The sequence below is a fragment of the Centroberyx gerrardi genome, chromosome 9 (assembly GCF_048128805.1).
Source record: "Centroberyx gerrardi isolate f3 chromosome 9, fCenGer3.hap1.cur.20231027, whole genome shotgun sequence".
In the NCBI taxonomy this organism is placed as follows: Eukaryota; Metazoa; Chordata; class Actinopteri; order Beryciformes; family Berycidae; genus Centroberyx; species Centroberyx gerrardi.
In genome coordinates this window covers 6,240,936-6,258,914 of record NC_136005.1, presented here as the reverse complement: position 1 = coordinate 6,258,914, position 17,979 = coordinate 6,240,936, and the positions used below count along the sequence as shown (strand labels likewise).

General features: G+C 41.1%; 2 protein-coding genes across 4 annotated transcripts in view; one reads left to right on the top strand and one right to left on the bottom strand.

Annotated features, from left to right (window-relative positions):
* rubcn (rubicon autophagy regulator) overlaps positions 1-6,177 on the top strand; it is a 29,520-nt gene extending 23,343 nt beyond the window's left edge. For all 3 annotated transcript variants that reach the window (XM_078285573.1, XM_071908069.2, XM_078285572.1), the window contains 2 exons: positions 189-282; positions 3,688-6,177. In XM_078285573.1, coding sequence (XP_078141699.1) covers positions 189-282; positions 3,688-3,824 — 231 coding nt within the window. In that variant the 3' untranslated portion in view covers positions 3,825-6,177. The remainder of the gene's footprint in view (positions 1-188; positions 283-3,687) is intronic.
* Positions 6,178-9,157: 2,980 nt separating this feature from the next.
* Positions 9,158-16,559, bottom strand: LOC139918645 (5-hydroxytryptamine receptor 3A). The gene is made up of 8 exons (XM_071908063.2): positions 16,458-16,559; positions 16,149-16,193; positions 15,838-15,947; positions 14,395-14,564; positions 13,360-13,520; positions 12,106-12,316; positions 9,928-10,224; positions 9,158-9,393 (listed from the first exon to the last, which is right to left on the bottom strand). The coding sequence occupies exons 1-8, from the start codon at positions 16,557-16,559 to the stop codon at positions 9,158-9,160; spliced, it is 1,332 nt and encodes a 443-aa protein (XP_071764164.1).
* Between the last annotated feature and the right edge of the window lie 1,420 nt (positions 16,560-17,979).

Genomic DNA, 17,979 nt, shown 5'->3' with positions numbered 1-17,979 from the left:
AAAAGACCAAATCTGGCTATTCCATAAATTGGGGGTCCTGACAGCAAAAGTCACCTTTGGTTTTTAAAATAGACCTTTGGATGGACAGCAGTGTTAAAGAGGAATAACCAGGAATTTCTTCATATTCACCTGACAAATTTACAACTGAACCTGACGCCTGGTCTTCCCTCTGCTCCTGTCTCTCCCAGCTGTGCCAGGCCAAGGGCTTTGTGTGCGAGTTCTGCGGCAATGACAAAGACATCATCTTCCCTTTCCAGCTGAACAAGTGCCAGCGCTGCGAAGGTGAGCCCTCTCTGCTGCTGGCCGGCCTGGGCGGCCCGAGAGCCCCCCCCCCTCCCCGTCCCCCCTCCGCCGCGCTTTCCTGGAGAGACTGGAAGTTCCCCAAGCTCCACCGGGGGCTGGCCAGGGTGCTCTCCCAAGACAAGAGAGAGGGGGAGGGAGGGGAGGAGGGTGTAGATGAGGACGAGGAGAGCAGTGAAGGAGTGGTCGAAGCTAAGAGCGGAGAGCAAGAGGAGAAGGAGGAGGCGGGGGACGCGAAGGAAGCGAAACGGGAAAGAGGGGGGATATTTGGAGCTTTCAAGCCTGGAAGGCTGGTCAAAGCCTTGTCTAGGAGTAAGGAGAACAAGGAAGAGGAGGAGATGATTGGAGGGAAAGAGGCAGAACTGAAGGAAGGAGTAGAGGAGAGGGGAAAGGATCAATGTAGGGAGGTAGATGACAAAGAGGCAGAAAAGAGTGAGGGAAGTGGAGATGAGCAGTCAAGAAGGGAAAAGGGCACCTTGCTAAAGATCCTTCAGATTGACCGACTAACTAAGAACATCTCAAAAAGAGACAGAAGGGACAGTCCAGCCAGCGACAGCGGAACGCAGGGCAGCGTGGAAAGTCTAGATGAAGTAGGAACGGGGAAAGACAGAAAAGGACGATGGAAGGTATCAGGGTTTGGGAGGCTAGCGAAGAGTTTGTCAAGAAGGGAAGTAGAGGGGGAGGGGGAAATAGAAGTGAAAGAGGAAGAAGGCGAAAAAGGATTGTCGGGGAAAGGAAATGAAACTGAGGGTGGCGGGAAAGCCGAGGGGAACGACGAGATGCCAGACAAAGACGAGCAGGAGAGGGAGAGGGAGGCAGCTGTGACGGGAAAAGCTGAATCTGGTGCGGTAAAAGCGGAGAGGTTTCCTGGTATGGGTTTGCTAAAACCTCGTAAGCTGTCCAGTATTTTCTCCAGAGAAAGAGGCAAGAGAGAGGGGGATACAGGTGGAGAGAGGGAGGAGAAACGAGAGATGGATATTGAGGGGGAAGGTCAAGAGGAGCCAGAGATCGAAACCACGAGTATCTGGAGAGCCCGAAAAACTCGCAAAGCAAGGAGAGTAACCAGAGGCAGGAAGACGAGGGAAAGGGCAGAAAAAGATGAGAAGACGGAAGGTGAAGATAGCGCAGAGATAAATGACTTGGACGATTGTATTGAGGGAGGTGCAGGACAAGAGAATGAGGAAGATAAAGCCTAGCGACTAAAGTCCTTCACCCAAAAGCAAAGAAAGGGAAGAAGCAAAAGTTGGAGGAGGGGAAGAAAGCAAAGAGGAGTTTAATCATAAACCGTGTGTAAAGACGAAGTGAAAGGGGAAAGTTAGGAGGAGAGGGAGGTTTTCATTGCCCAGTCCGGTTTTGAAAAGCTGGATATCTTCCAAAGGAAAAGGATTGCAAAGGACAGAGAAACATTGCATGCAGTTACCAAAGTAAAATTGGAATCAGTCGAATTTCAGCACATGAAATACCTGATTAATATTTGATTGACCTGGTGGACGTTGACAAACAGTAGTCAGTGTGTGTCCAGACAGCATGTCAGATAACAGTTGAACTGATTAAGGGCTTTAGGATTAGTTAAGGGCCGTCCTTATCTAATCCCGTCAAGTCTGAAGAGCAAAAGCAAAAGTCAGTTTGCTTTTACACTGGTTTTAATTCACATTGGTCACAGTCTTGTGTTAAATGGCTCCCAACCCGCCTTCGATTTCAAGTGCTTTTCTCTAGGGCTGCACAATCATAGCTAAATTAACAATCCCAATTATTAGTCTTTGATTGATAAACAATTATTTTACTGCACTTTTTGCATCTTATACCAACATTGTACAATTTTCAACAATCATTCAAAGTAAAATGACGTTTCAATTATTACCAATATTGCAAATTATGAAATTAAAATATGATGTACACTAAATTCTATCAACAGATTAATTGTGCAGTCCTACTTCTTTGTTATGTCTTCTTTTTTCCGTGACCTTTCAACCTTTTGGCGGTTTGAGGTGTTTTTTTTTTTTTCTGTTTCTCTTTCTTTTTCTCTCATTTTCCATTGAGTTCTTGTCACTGCGGTGGTTGTTGGTTGTTAGTCTTGGTTCTGTGGGTTTGCAGAGTTGCACAACTGGTGGAGGGTAGTTGCACTTTGTTCCGGCAGCTATTTGGTGGTGGATTTATTTTGGCGTAGATTCTGTATGCGGTGGTGTTGGTGTGTGAAACGTGGCCACTGATACTGATACTCTCCTCAAGGCTGTAAGCCTGATGTTCTGCTTTCTCTCTTGGGTTCAGAGCTGGTCTCTCCTCTTGTCTTTGCCACAGTCTGTCATCAATGGATGGATAGCTATTGTTATTTTATGGTCATTTTTTATGCTAGAGATGACAAATGATACCAAAGTGCAGTGTCATTCATTAACGTGTACGGTTTTATGTTTGCTCTGGTCATTAATTTCAATTTAGACATGCACAACATTAATCCAGTGCCAATGTTCCCTCTAAACCAGTGGAAGATTATGCAGGTTTTCATTCCAACCAGACACTACTTCATCTGATGTCACCGATCCGTTCCTCCCTGATTATCAGTAAAATCAGCTTGTATAGTGTTTGGTTTGAATGCAAACCTGCATACTCTTCCTCTGAGAGCATTGCCTGTTGCTATGCTGCCTCACCACAGACAGTTTTAAAGCAGTTCTGTTTTTATTGTTATTTTGCTGAAGTGAGATCGTGTTTCATTGTGCGGATGTGGATACTGTCAGTCAGAATGAATGTGTAATTTAAACTTTTTACTTGCTTTTACATCTGCCTGCTATTATTATTTAAGCTTCATCTTCGTGTGAATATGAAATAAACACTATTTTTGAATTTGAGTCGCTTGTCATTTCATTAATCATCACCTCTGCGTTCGATGGAGAGACAAACTCATGACGGCAAAGGATTACACTCTCATAACGATCTGTCGAAGTCGCTTAGCTGAGACATTGGAGACTTTTGGAGGATAGGTTTTCATCTGGGACGTGTCTGAACTGGTTTCGGGGGGTGGTGCATTTATCTCAGGTGTTTTACAACCCCGCTTCCTCCTGCCTTCTCCCTTGCTGCCTCAAACCGCTGCTCCTTTTATACCCCCCTCTTACCCTTCCTCCCTCAGGTCAGACCGTGATTGGCTGTCCCGTCGCGGCATCCCAACGCCTCTTCCCATATTAGCAAAGTGGTCAAACCGGTTGACTTTGTTGAACGCTGCCTCATTGTTTGGTTTAGAAGATGGGAACCTCCCTAAAGCGAATAGGAAGTTGTCCATTTATGTCTTTGTTTCCTCTGTTAGACATGGAGATGTTGATAAATGGTTTTAACTGTTCCTGATTCTACTCGTTGCTCTCCGTTGACCCGTGTTTTGTCCTATTTTTCCCCCTCCAGAGTGCCACGCCTGCTACCATCGCAGCTGTTTCCGGGCGGGTAGGGATTGCCCTCGGTGCCAGCGGCTGGCGGAGCGGAGGGAGAGGATGGCGCGCAAAAACATGGAGGAGCAAGAAGACGAGGGAGGCGGGAGCTAGCGCCGGGAAACCAGGAAAAGACTGAGATCAAAGAAGAAGAAGAAGAAGAAGAGCACAACACGACCATGATTGTAGTGACTGACCACTTCCCTTTCCCTTCAGATCCTCCCAGAGCTGGGTGAAAATACTAGCTGCAAATAATCGGGTTTGTTTTGATCTCTTTGGAGGGCCAGATGGGTGGGGCTTACCGCATCGGGGGGGCGTTGGGATCGTGTCACGTGAGTTGTCAGTCAGGAAAATAACTTCAATTGAGTTTCAAATACTTTCCTGTAATTGCCTAAACTTTCTGGCACTCACTGTACCGTCTTGTGTGGTAAAACCAATCCACCTGGCGCCTAAATAGACCAAAAACAAACTACTATTCAACCCAGGTTTGATTCCTCTCCTCTCTACAAGTGCAGCTTCTGGCAACTGCTTTAACTCTGGTGATTTTACAGGCTACTGGCTTAGCTGAAGTGTCCGTTTGTTTTCCTTGACCTAAAATGGCAGGTGTTTTGTTTTTTTAAATCAAACGCCGAGTAAAAAACTTAAGACTTCTTGTTTTTTAAGGTTTGACTAATTCTCGGTGCAGATGTTGGAGTAATCTTGCCCTTTACGTCGAGAGGTTTTAATTAGAAGGTGTTGAAGATATTTAACTAATCCCTTTACTTATCCACAGCCCCTATTGTCCTGTTTTAAGCTATTTTAGCCAAGCTTATGTGCCTCTGGGACCAATGTACTTGGACTGGCAGAGCTAGTGGAGCTACATTGGAAAATAGACTGGACTTGAGAAGGGGGTTTCTGAGTCAGTGTTGCAAATATTTTTTTAGATGAGACCGCAAAAGGCGCCATGTTTGTGCTGCTTTGTATGTTGTGTGTGTGTGTGTGTGCGTGTGTGTGAGCTACTAAAAAGATTTGAGTGAATATTATAAAGAGTGTGTGTGTGTTTGTACACGCACGTCTGCACCTGCTGTACATGCAGCCGTGCGCAAACGTTTTGCACCAGCCTAATCGGCACTTAACTGTTTCTAAATTTGTCTTTTTTTTATTTCTGTTTGTGGATAATAGCAAGTCCGAGTCCGACACTTACTACTTATTTAATTGCACTGATCCTTTCTGTTTTTGTTGGAGGGGCGAGTTGGGGCGTCACGCTTTGGGGCTTTTCTGGGGTTCATTGTCTAAATGTGGGCCTTCACCTTTCAATGTTCCTCTGTCACTGTTGCTTTTCTGAAGCTCCTTTCACCTGGGTTGCACCGCTATATGAAGAGTTTCTTTCCAAAATGAGAGATCCACCATTTAAAAAAACAATTAGGCTTACTCTTACATGATTGCTTGCCTGAAAGCAAAGCATATTATGGGTTACTATTATGTCTTCTGACCTTTGCTTATTAAGAAGTTCTGGTTTTACGGATAGAATTAACTGAATTAATCCAATCCAAATGGCGATGTATGCGTTTTGCATACATCGCCATTTGGACGGAAATCCTCCATATCTTGAACGGTGTTTTTTCCCCTCCAACAGACCTGACTAGACCTTGATCGGTTTTATTGATGCACTGTTATCACTCACAGCTTATCTTTAGCTGCGATTACAGAAAGGCCATAATCAGCCACGGAGGCTTTAGACAATTCCCCTTTCTGATTTATCTCAAGTGTCTCACTAGTGGCTCTAAGTGGCGAGATTAATCCCCCAACCAGCTGCCTGACACCTCATTTATAAAGATGTTATTTGACGTCTTTTATTTCAAAGAATATGTTGGGGAAAAAAAACCTAAATTGCGTATATGACATTCATACTTAATTAATGATAAAAAAAATAGTTGTGGTTTGTGATATGTTACAGAAAGTTGTGAAACAAAAACATGTAACCCACTGATTTTGGCATCAGGATATCTTTCAAAAATCTACATTTTGGCTTGGATTTTGGTCATAAGTACAAATTTGTGTGTAGCAACCATAAACTAAACAATGTTTAAACTGTATAGGGGCTTTGCTTTGTGTGACCACTCCCTCATGAGACGCTGTTTTAAGTATCGTCGTCCCTAGTCTTTCACAAACAGCCCTCCAGCTACAGAGACAGCAACTCAACCCATTTCTTTGTTCTTTTTAACCAGGCTGCTTTTAAAGGAAACACTGTAGTCTCAGCTCGCGCCCCTGAATGAAGTGACCACTTGATCCTACTGAAAGCCTCCTCAACTTAGCGGATTCTTTGTCCATTTACTGCCTTTTTTTAACATGGAGGTGTGCGGAGGTTTAAAGTGCACTACAGAGAAAGATGTCTATTATAAATATTGATTATTGTTACGATTATTATTTGTGTTCGTTTGCCTTTGTTCTGTAATTATGTTGACAATAAAAGACTGGCCAGACTGTTGATATGTGTTTGCGTTGGATTTGTGTGCTTCAGGGATGCGTTTGGTTGCAGATTGGAGTTTTAGTTACACAAACATTTCCTCGTAGGCAGAAATAATCTAATTGGTTGAGTTAAACTTCAATGGGCGGAGCCAAAGAAACAGATTTTTGTGGCGAAATAAAATCCAGTGAAAAAGACAAGGGGTAAGAGAGGAGGAAGCTAATATTATGAAGCCTAGTGCTCCCATTGCCACCTATATTTTTTTATGTTTTGAGTTCCTTTATTCAAGTTTTCCAATTTGCTAACTTGCAAAAACTGTGATTCTTTGGCTCCGCCCACTGGGGGTTAAACTCAACCAATAAGATTATTTCTTCCTCCAAGAAATGTTTCCGTATCTAAAACTCCGATCTGCCATTTGTTTTCATGGAGGGGTGTGTTTCAATTCAGGAAGTGGATTTTGTGTAATATTGACACTGGTAACCTTTTGCTATAAAAATGCCCTTTTATTCAATCTATAAAAAATGTAGAAGGAAGGAAGGCTCCACCGTGAAATACTTCCTGCAGCAGTCAGAAGAGCTGAGCCACCTCCCATCCTTCATCATAAACAGAAAACTCATCAGGAAGTCTCTATAACCGTCTTCCTCCTCTACTCTTTAATTCACTGTCATCACAAATTTCCCTTCTCTCAGCTCTTTTCTTCACACTTCTCCCAGCATTCCTTTCATATTACTGTCAGGGCACTAAGGCTCTGACCCTTGACCTCCTCACTAGCTGCTGGTTGCTTGTAATGTTGGTGAAATATACTGAAACTCATTCAACTGCTGCACTTATTGTAAGTCAACAAAATACTTAAAATGCATTTTACATCTTGAAATGAGTGAATTGGAAAAATCAGCTGACATCAACCCTGGTTTTGAGAGATGAAGAATATGATGAGATAGAAAAAAATGAGTCATTAGGAAGACAAAACTCAGTACACACACACACACACACACACACACAGAGAGAGAGAGACTCGAAATGTAAGTTTTATCACAGTTTTTCATGTTTTATTACTTGATATCCTGAGGAGGTGCAGGCTAATTAGTCCTAATTAACAGAGCGGATAATGAGGACAGGAGTCAGAGAGTCGAGCGCACTGCAGTTACAGTGTGTGAAGTATGTGATGAACTGAAGAGCTGTACTCCAAATCCACCAATTAAAAAAAGTGACACCTATACTAAAAAATGATTGAGAGCACGGTATAAAAAACTGATGATGGTACTTTTTAAAGGATAAGAAGTAAATCCTTGGCTGACAAAACGGCAGCACTTTAACAGACTGAATCTGCTATATTTTAGAGATTTTGAATTATTATTAAGGTAATGATTTTTCTTTTTTTTTTTAATCAAAATGGATATATATAAGTCTAAGTCTAGATTTGAGTGGTAGTTTATTGGTGACGAGTCATCATACTAAGAGATAAGACAGTCATAGAGATAGTTAAGACTTAAGCTAAGAAATGACCTATTGTAAAGTTTATTTATCTTTTAGTCAACCCAATAAGAAAGGAATAAACTGTTGGTTTAAGTTCTTCTAAATCAGTTTGGTAACATATTAAATTGCTTTATTCCAGTGTGTTTCACCTGCATATTATTAAAATGCCTCAGACATCAACTCTGTTCCTCCCCTCACCAGACTGATCTCTACATATCTGACTGTTCACATCAGCTGTGGGATCAATTCACTTTCAATTCACCGGGCAGTTCACTTCAACAAACAGAAAAAGCCAAAAAAAAAAAAAAAGAAAATCATCTTGTTTTTTTCTTCTTGGGTTGTTGCATCTAATCCGTTAATATCATGCCCATAGAAACTGAGGTGGAATGTGGCCCCTCAGATATTTAATACATTTCTCATCTAAAAATAAATAAAATAAATAATAGGAAATTTCTCCCCTTGATTTTCATTCATGTGTTAATTTGTCATGATTGTACCTGTGCAGTATTTTACCTCACTAATCCACCTCCCTCTCCCTCATGTTTTAGTCCTTCAATAAGTTGCACCCAGACAGTTTTGTATTTGAAAATGCAACTATTGCCAACCTGCCAACAATTGCTTGTTACATATGCAGCTTTACTGAATACTCAATTCTGATTGGCCAATGAAGACAGTCTGAAGTCTGTCATTTCTGAATAACAGATTGCTGTTTCACTTCTAGTCATCAGTCTGGAGTCAACAGGTCCAGTTGAGTTTCTAATCAAGTTAACTAGTGACACCTTGTGGCAGAAAGACGTCACTGCTTGGTTTGAGTCCTGCTGGACTGTTTGTTGGAACCTTATAATAATTTAGAATTAATATTTCTGTGTAGTAAGCAGGATAATGTACAGGGAGCTGATCATTATTGCAAAATAAGCAGCTTCAGGGTGACTGGACTGATGGGATTTATTTTCTCTCTGGCTCTCTGTAAACTGTCCCTTACATATAGTTTTTATAGTTATACATAGCTTTACATTTGTAAGTTGGACGGAGGTTATGTTTATGTTTATGTTTCTATCTGATTGTTTTTCTGTTTGTTAGAAAGATATCTCAAAAAGTAACAAAGTGATTTGGCTGAAAGTTGGTGGACAGATCTCTCTTGTCCCAGGGATCAGTCGGTTCGATTTTGGTGATGATTTGGATTTGGAATATCTGCCATTAGATGATTATCAAAATTTTTTTTGTGTCATATTTCTTATACTGCATTCATGTGCTGGTGGGAAGGTCCGATTTCCAGCATTAATGTGCTATTTCACATGCTTTTTTGTTTGAAATTAAACCCGGAAGACAAATGTCAAATCTTTTTTAACAAACATGAACTGTTACGGAGGCTGCAGCTTTGCAAGTTGGAGAATAGTTCAGTGATGGTGGAGGTTTGGAGTGACTTTTACTTCTACAAATTGCAGTTTCATTTTAATTTTAGAGACCCAGTGAATTGCAAGTGAACTGACCACACCCTCGGTTGACCTTTGACCCCCTGACCCCATCAGGACTGGCTGATCCAGATGCACCACATGCAGATGATGACCATGGCGTAGCAGGAGATGAGCAGCAGGTAGATGCGGAAGAGCAGGAAGTCGAGGACGTATCCCACGTGGCACCACTGGTCCTGCCGCTCGCTCTCCTTCTGCAGAGAGGAGAGGTGAGCGCGCAGCTCGCCCAGGTCCTGGCAGATCTGCTGCAGCTCGGGCACGGCGGGCACCGTCACCACGGCAACTGGACCTGGGATGGGTATAGGGATGGGAGGGATCGCAATTCATGAATTTGCTAGGTTGAGATTCTGCATATTCAGACTGGAATCAATACCGGAAGAATACGTGGTGGGAATTGGACATAAAAGATTTTCCGTTTTCTAGTAAGTAAACATACTGAGGTTTTGATATAACAATACAATAAAATACTTTTTTTGTCTTTTTCTTTGGCATAAATTGTCAAGTGGATGTAGGTATGATAGTTAGAATAAGCTAAAAGGGCAGAAAAGTCATTTTTCATTTTTTATTGACTTTTAGATTGACTTTTATGGCATTTTGCTTTATTGGGTTGTTTACAGTGTGGAGAGACTGGAAAAGGGGGGGAAGGTCCCAGGCTGGATTGTCCAACTGAGCCTCAACTTTTTTGCCCAATTTCCCCATAAGGATCATTCAAATTTCATCTTATAGGTGATCACTAGTATTTTGAGGGTCCACAAAAGTACAATACTGTTTGTACATTGACGTTTGACATTTGTGAATCTGTTGGATCAACCTGTTCTCTCGCCCCCGTTGCTGGCGGGGTGCTGGGCAGATCCGGGTGCGTTGACGCCCGGCTGGATGATCCAGGGACCTGAACCTCCGTCCGACCTGTCAGGTTTGTCCTCCTGAGCTTCAGGAGGGGGCGGGACTTCCTCCGGCCAGCGGTAGCAGATGAGGTTGGCGATGTGTTTGAGGATGACGACCCTCACCCAGCGCGGGACCTCGCGGTACTTCATGGAGTTGTGGTGGAGCACGTTGGTGATGATGACCGTCTCCAGCAGACTGATCACCATGAGGGCCAGACACACCGAGAAGTAGATACCTGAGAGGGGAGGAGACTCGTTAAAGGGGCAATAAGTACGATCTTTGACCGTAACACTGTTGATCAATACCAATGACTCAATGATTACTGGCTTACAAAACTCACTTTCTGGCCCATACTAATGTTTTGGAACACAAAATTGACAGGTGATATATTTCCTCTTCACTAGACTTTTCTGTTGGATCACTGCTCTAATAAGCTACTTTACTCGTCTCTATTGTGAAAATGTGACTTTATTATTTGTGTCAATTACAGGCCACTGTAATCGGGACAGGAGGGGTGGGAGCTGAGTTCCTACTGGTCACCGATAGAGGTCAATAGAAGTCACAGATTACTTCATGCTCTTTTAAAGATGAAAAAAACCCCAATTGCCTTATTTTCAATCAAAAGTAATGTGTTTGGGCTGAAAAGGAGAAAACCAATCAGGGATGCATGAGACACCCTGGGCATGACTAACAGTGTGAAATCTTCCCGGTGCACAGGAGGTCATGCGTTTAATGTATTAGAAAAACAAAGAAAATAATCATGCTGTGATCTGCAGGCTGTTTTAGACTGTATATGTGCAGTGTAGCGTGGCAGTCGCAGCTCCGCAGGATTGGCTTCACTGCCTCTGTCTTCAGCCGTTCATAAAAAATAAGTTATATCTTTGAAAAGTCTCCAAGCAGGAAAAGGAGAGTGATACGCAGTGCAATAAATACGGGCACTGCCTTTCACTCAATGGAAAAGACCTAAAAGAGCAGTGTAGCACCAGAACCAATACAGAGATGGCTTCTAAAGAATCTCTGATATTAGCCAATTATTTATTCTGAAATTTGAGTCAAACAATCAATATTAGCAGTGTGTATATTGACTGTAGCTACATCAGTTCAGTTGCTGTATGGATAACTCTTTCTGTAGATCATCAAAAGTCACTAAAGCAACCTGGAAGGATTTATGGGAATTGGAGGCAAAAACCACTGAACAGTGCAGCTTTAAAAGGAAGGTTCATTGATTTTATAAGCCTGCCCTATTAATCACTAATCAAGCCTCCTCTTAGAGCCAAAAGTTTGTATATTAGGGCTTGCATTTCTATTTGTTAGCAATGCTAGCACAAGTCAGTGGGGTATGAAACCATGCCTCTTAAAATCACTTGCAAGCCATTCCATATCCTTCCATAGCTGTAGTAATAGTAAGAATATGTTATAGAACTTGCTCAAAGCACTTGGATGAGATTTTGAAAGCAATGGTTTCATACCCCACTGACTTTTATAATAGTGGGCATGGTTAATGATAAGTAGGCAGATAGGAGTTTTGCTCATTGAAACATCTTCTCAGGGCAGAAACTGTTATGATTGGTTTTAATCAGGCGACCAATCAAAAAAGAGAGGAGGTGGGCCAATTTGAAACATCAAGCGGGACCGGGACGGGCAGGGCTGGCATTGTCAAAGACAGAGGTGTAAGTTAACTAACACAAATGTTTTTTATTTGTAGGTAGCCTATATTTCATTCACAATTTATTAACTTTCCTGTCAAATAGAAAGCGATTTATTTACAGTAGGTTATAAGACTCGTGCTTGTTCTGGGGGAAGTTGTTTTCATACAAATGTCTTTTCTTCTTCCTCTACACCTCTGTAGAGCTGTACAACGTTAGCTCCGTTGGGCTCGCCGCACAGGGAAGAGGCATAGAAGAAGAGTGGCAGCCATTTTTAAGACATCCATATGAAAACTTACTTTCAAACAATATGATTTACTCGTGTAACCGAAAACGGTTCAAGGACGTCAGAAAGCTTGTCAAATTGGCAAAATTCGGTCTGGAAACCTTTCCTGCACGTTGTCAAAGTGCCTGAAAAATTTAAAAACACAGGTTTTTTAATGGAAGGACCCGGGACTGGCACCTCTGACCTATGATGGGCGTGCCGTTTGCTGTGCTGGGCAGCAGGTCGTTCATGATGAGCAGGAAGACGGTGTAGCCCAGGATGAGGGTCATCTTGAAGGAGGCGCGGTCCACGCTGTGGGGGGGCAGGTAGAAGGACAGGATGTCGATGAGCATGAGGAAGGAGCTGGGGATGAGCAGGTTGACCACATACAGCACCGGACGCCGCTTGATGACCACCTGGTGGACGGGACAGGGAGGGACACGGGTTTCAGACGTGTGTTGACGTGCGTCATTGGTTCATATGTTATTTGAAAATGTATTATCATATGTTATCAGAGGCAAAATAATATATAACATAATAAACAATGAGTATGTGCGTGAGTCTATAACATTGGGATATTTTCAGAAGCTAAAAATGAGGCTGAATTTATTATGAGGAAGAAATTGATGGTAAGAAGTATCAAACTACAGGTACAGGTAAACTTCATTATCTGTAAAAGGGAAATTTGTTTTATGTGCATTAATAACCAATGGACATCCACATGAAGGAAACAAACATACTATATATAGTAATATAAGACAACAATTTGGTTAATTATGCTACATTCTGAGGCCTTTGCACCAAACCCCCATGTTATTGTATTTATCTGCTGTGGCCCAGGTTAAAAAGTTTATTTTATTACTAAGTTTACTCATTTAAACAAATCTGTAGATTGACAGATTACTCAACTGAAATTTAGAATGCAGGTTATATAAAGATTGGGTGTTTAAAGGGATATTCACCCCAAAATGAAAATTCACTCTTTATCTACTCACCCCCATGTCAGGAGTTTAGGATACGATGAGGTAAATATTGGACTTTTGGACCCACAGTGCAAATGCTGCACGAGTTGTTTGGAGAAATTTGATGGACATTTTATGCTTTATTGGAGCTGTAAAAAGATGGCTCCATTAACTTCAACAGTCTGGGAGATGCTGAGATAGAGCTCGCTGTGCGTTTAGTTTTCCTACCAACTTCAGTGGAGTTTCAGCTGACATGGGGGATGAGTAGTTAATGAGTGAATTTTCATTTTGGGGTGAACTATGCCTTTAAGGGAAAAAAGCATACACAAATGCATTTCTGAAACATTGATTTTTATTCATGTTAGTGGTCGTTTGCTGTGTGATAATCGCCGACTGGAGGTCACAGTTCACCCATCTTTTTATTCACCACTACATCAACTTGTTGACGGTTTAAGTTTTAATGAGTCCAGTGAGACCTGGACTGTACGACGCCTCACCCAGAAGGTGATGATGTCCCACTCGTCGATGCCGAACCGCAGGATGGAAGCCTCTCCCAGGATGACCACCACCTCCCACTCCCCGCTGGCCTCCAGGTAACGCTTGGAGTTTCCTGACATCTCCTCAAAGGTCAGAGCTGGACTCACCCTCACATCCCGAACTGTGAGGGAAAGACGACGAGCAAGACAAAGCTAGATAGATTGATCTAAGCTAACTAAAATAGCTAAATCCGGGCTAGCTAAATCATTTCATCTTTTAAATGAATGATTAAGACTAATTTTATAAGCTGTTTTGTATGTAATTAATCTTAATTTGTCATTTATTCTTTGTATTAATTTTTTTTTTAAATCTTTTATTTTTTATTCGCTTGTTTTTATTGTTATTCCATGTGTTGTGCTATTTCTAGCATGATCACAAAAGTGAGATCTTGTAGCAGCTATACAGCTAAATGGTAAGTTATCTTGAAGTCTGTTGGTTTTGTGTAGTTGATTGATAAAATTTACATAAAATTTACACAAAAAACATTAGGAAAGAACTATCATGGACTACTTTTCCTGTTTAGGAAGTAAAGGTAGTGGGCAATGGGAGACTGTGTACAGCTAAAAATCACTGTGCTGTGGATGAATATCTAAAATATTTCCAAAAGTAACATTGAGTTAAATATTACATTTTTTAAATTTATGAATCTACAGGCCATATAATAAAAACTACTCACAGCTTTTTATTCCAAAAAAGTCGGTCTTGCTACTTTGAAATAATGCTAGTCACCTACCATCACTCAACATAGTGTATGCAAATGATCTACCGGGGACACATGGATCATTTTGGTGTCTGTGTTCTCATCACTAAATAGGTAAGTTCACCAAATGTCCAATCTCCTAAAAAAACACTAAATAAAACTTTATTTAACAACCTTTAGTGAGAGGAACACCTGTGTTTCCAATCCACATTTATTCATGCGTAGCCTATGACTGGATGAGTTAATGACTGTATGATTATATAAATTATATAAATGTTAATGGGTGCGTGGTTACTGGTGTGCATGTAGGAGCCGAAGGTGAACGTGCAGTTCTGCACGTCGAAAGGGAAACTGAAGATCTCCAGGTTGCAGGCCGACACCAGCCGCAGCATCCTGTCCCAGCGGATGTGACCCGTGTGGTTGACGTAGACGTAGGGACACGCCTGGGAAACATCGTCATCCACACTGAGAAAAACAGAGGGAAGAGACAAAGAGGTGAAAGAAAGAAATGAAACCACAATGACAGAAAGAAAAATAAGATAAGATGAGATGATACTTTAATGATCCCCATGGGGAAATTGGGTCAGCAGCAAATAGTAATAGGATACAGCAGGGAAAAATATAAACAGAAAAATAAAATATGAGCAAGAATATAGCAAATGGGGGCTACATAAATACACATAACCAAGAATTTCAACACTAGAATGTGTTAAGTAGAATGAAACTATGCAATAAAGTATGGATTACAGCATTATTAGGGTGTGTGTTGACTTAAATATGCACATTGCCATTTATCCTCTTATCAAAAACTGATGATGGAGGTAATGTATGTACAGAAAAATGACAAAATGCAAATGACAAAATGAAAGAAAAAGAAAAAGAAAGAAAGAGAGAAATTAAGACATTGGTTCAGGCAATGTATGAGAGATTTAGGAGGCAAGAAAATGGAAAAATTCAAAAGCGGTATTTAGGAGAGAGAACCATGTGAAGCGTGAGGTGTGAAAATTTGCAGAAACAGAAGGAGGATGAACAGGAGGAGGTGGAAATTTACAAGGAGGGGGGAGGAGGTCAGATGTAATGAAGGATAAACCTGAACGCACTCACGCTTTTAATGTGTGAACTTAACCCTCCTTTTATAAATGTTTATGATATATCATAAAATGTGAAGTGGAAATAGTGTCTTTCCAAGAGTATAAAACCTATATTTTCTGAAAATATTCTTGTTGTTTACCCACTTTTTGCTCTTGTCTTGTAGCAGAAACAAACCCTTTGTAACTCTGCTGTTATTTCCTTCCCTCACACTTCTTTGGATCACAGGAATATTTTGTTGCATCTATCTTACGAGTGTCACGGCTCCAACTCTTGCAGTCCTTACTATTGGTTGCTAGTAATATTGATGATGTAGGAATTTAATCTTATTCTAATGTTGCACTCATTGTAAGTCGCTCTGCATAAGACCATCAGCTAGACACACACACACACACACACACACACACACACACACACAAAATAAAATCAGTTTACAAGTACATTTACCACTCCATCACTAGGTGGGAGATGTAAAATAGGTAGCTTATTTTAGGTGACATATGGAAACATCAGAAAAAGAAATTCAGATTCAGATATTTGCAGGTTATCTTTACAACTCAATATAGTGAAGAGTTATTTAGTTAGTGAGAGTGATATTTTCCCTGTATTGATCCAGCAAAAAAAGGAAGATCAATTTGTTCAAACTCACAACTCGTAGACGATGATGTCAGGGGACCAGAGCTGCTTCACGGGGAGAGAAATCCTGGTGACGCCGTCGCACTTGTCAGGGTCCCAAACCAGGAACTCATGGTGCCAGTACTGCAGAGGAAAAACACGAAATACAGTTAAACTCCTAACTTCCCACGTAAACTGCAAACATCTGCTGCAGCCAGTAAATCTCTCAATAGATTTTTTAAGCCAAAAGATGACTGATGATTAGATTAGATTAGATTAGATTAGATTAGATTAGATTAGATTACATTAGAGTAGATGAGGTGGATGGTAAAAAGTGCCACTTACCAGTCTCAGCCACAGGAAGGTAGTGAGTATCTGTGTCTTCTCATTCTGAAATAAAACAACAGACAAACCTCATGTGAAGCTGATTGTTGCCTACGCCACTTTAGGGTCACTCAAGTCAAGAATGCATTATAATTATGTCATAATATGTAATAATATATTCAGTGTATCCAGTGACGTGAATAGCATATTTAGAATATAACATGTTTGTCTCCTCGCTCTCCTCACGACTGAAGTGGATTGAACAGGATCATAGCTTTAGCCTGGATCCTGTAGGTGCTCCTGATAGTTTTTGTAAGTTGACTCGCTCACCACCCCCAGGACGGCGTACAGGGTGAAGGAGATGTTGGTGATGGTCGGGTTACTGAGGTTCACCGCCGGCCTGAAGGGTTTTCGGTCAAACACGGCCTGCATGGACTCATGGGTCGGACCGCTGTGGCCTTCTTTACAGGTCAGCTCACTGTGACAGAGGCAGACTGGAGAGAGAGGGAGATAAGAGAGAGAGAGAGAGAGAGAGAGAGAGAGAGAGAGAGAGAGAGAGAGAGAGAATGGGGTGACACATTTTTAAAGCGCTTGATTTTTGCATTATTTACCAGGCAGCACATATAAACAGAATAATCATCGTTGATTACAAGAAATTAAGAGCCTACACCAAAACATGTAAAAAGTGGCACCATTCTCATTTACAGAACTGCTGAGAAATGATTCAGTAATGCAGCATAAATATAAAACAAAAGTAATAAGTTATTACTTGGAGGGGGATGAAACTCACTCTTTTCAGCTTTTTTCAAGACAATTTTATGACGAAACATCCATTCTTCTTGACAATACATCACATAATGTTGTCTTCCTGGATTTTATGTGCGCAAATCTTGGCTTTTTGATGCCAACTAGCGGTGGAAAAAATATTCTTGAAATGATGACGTGGGTATTCTGTCATCAAGTTACCACCCCTAACTCCAAAGGCCACCCCTCCTCCTCCCAAAACTGGGGAGTGGGTGGCGACAGGCGGTTTCATCACCCTTTAAATATCACAAAATATCCGGCAGCATAATTTGGAAAAGGAAGAAAAACGGAGCTTTAAACAAATATTACATGAAACCCAATGCAAACCCTAGTTGCTTTTTCTGGCATCACGATACTGATCCCACCCTAGACATATAATATTTACTCATCATTACAGTTTATGTGTCATACTGTTGACATTATATAGCTTAGAGCAGATGCTGTCTGATGGTGTATGGATCTGCAGGGCAATCTTTCATCATTTAAAAGTTAATCAAACATAGCAAGGCATGCTACTCAAATCAGCTCACTGAGAGGGAAGAAAGTTTTTATCCTCGATTTCAACTTCAGTCTCCTCAGCTAACTGATCACAGATATTCTCGTCTTCTTTTTTCATGCCATGCTAAAATTCAAAGCAGTCAAAATTTGACTTATTTCCAAAGGCTATAAGCAGGACTAGAGGAGATAAAGCCTTAATATCAGACCACATCTAGGCAGATTTAAACCCGAAATTTACTGGATAAGTTACTTTTCCACAGGAATAACAATAATAACAAAAAGCAACACTACGACTATCGATAATAATAATATTGATAATAATAAGAGGAGGAAGAAGAAGAAGACGAAGACGAAACTGCATTTGTATGAGTTTAAAAGTTCTTTACAGCATGGAAAATGTATGTTCACCGAAATCAACAAGCAAAGCAGTGAATACATGAATTAGAAATGTAAGCCAAGGACAAAAAAAAATACCACAGTAGTAACATAACAATAACTGACTGAACACACAGTAAGTTCTCATTACCTGTCATGAAGAGTAAACCTGAGA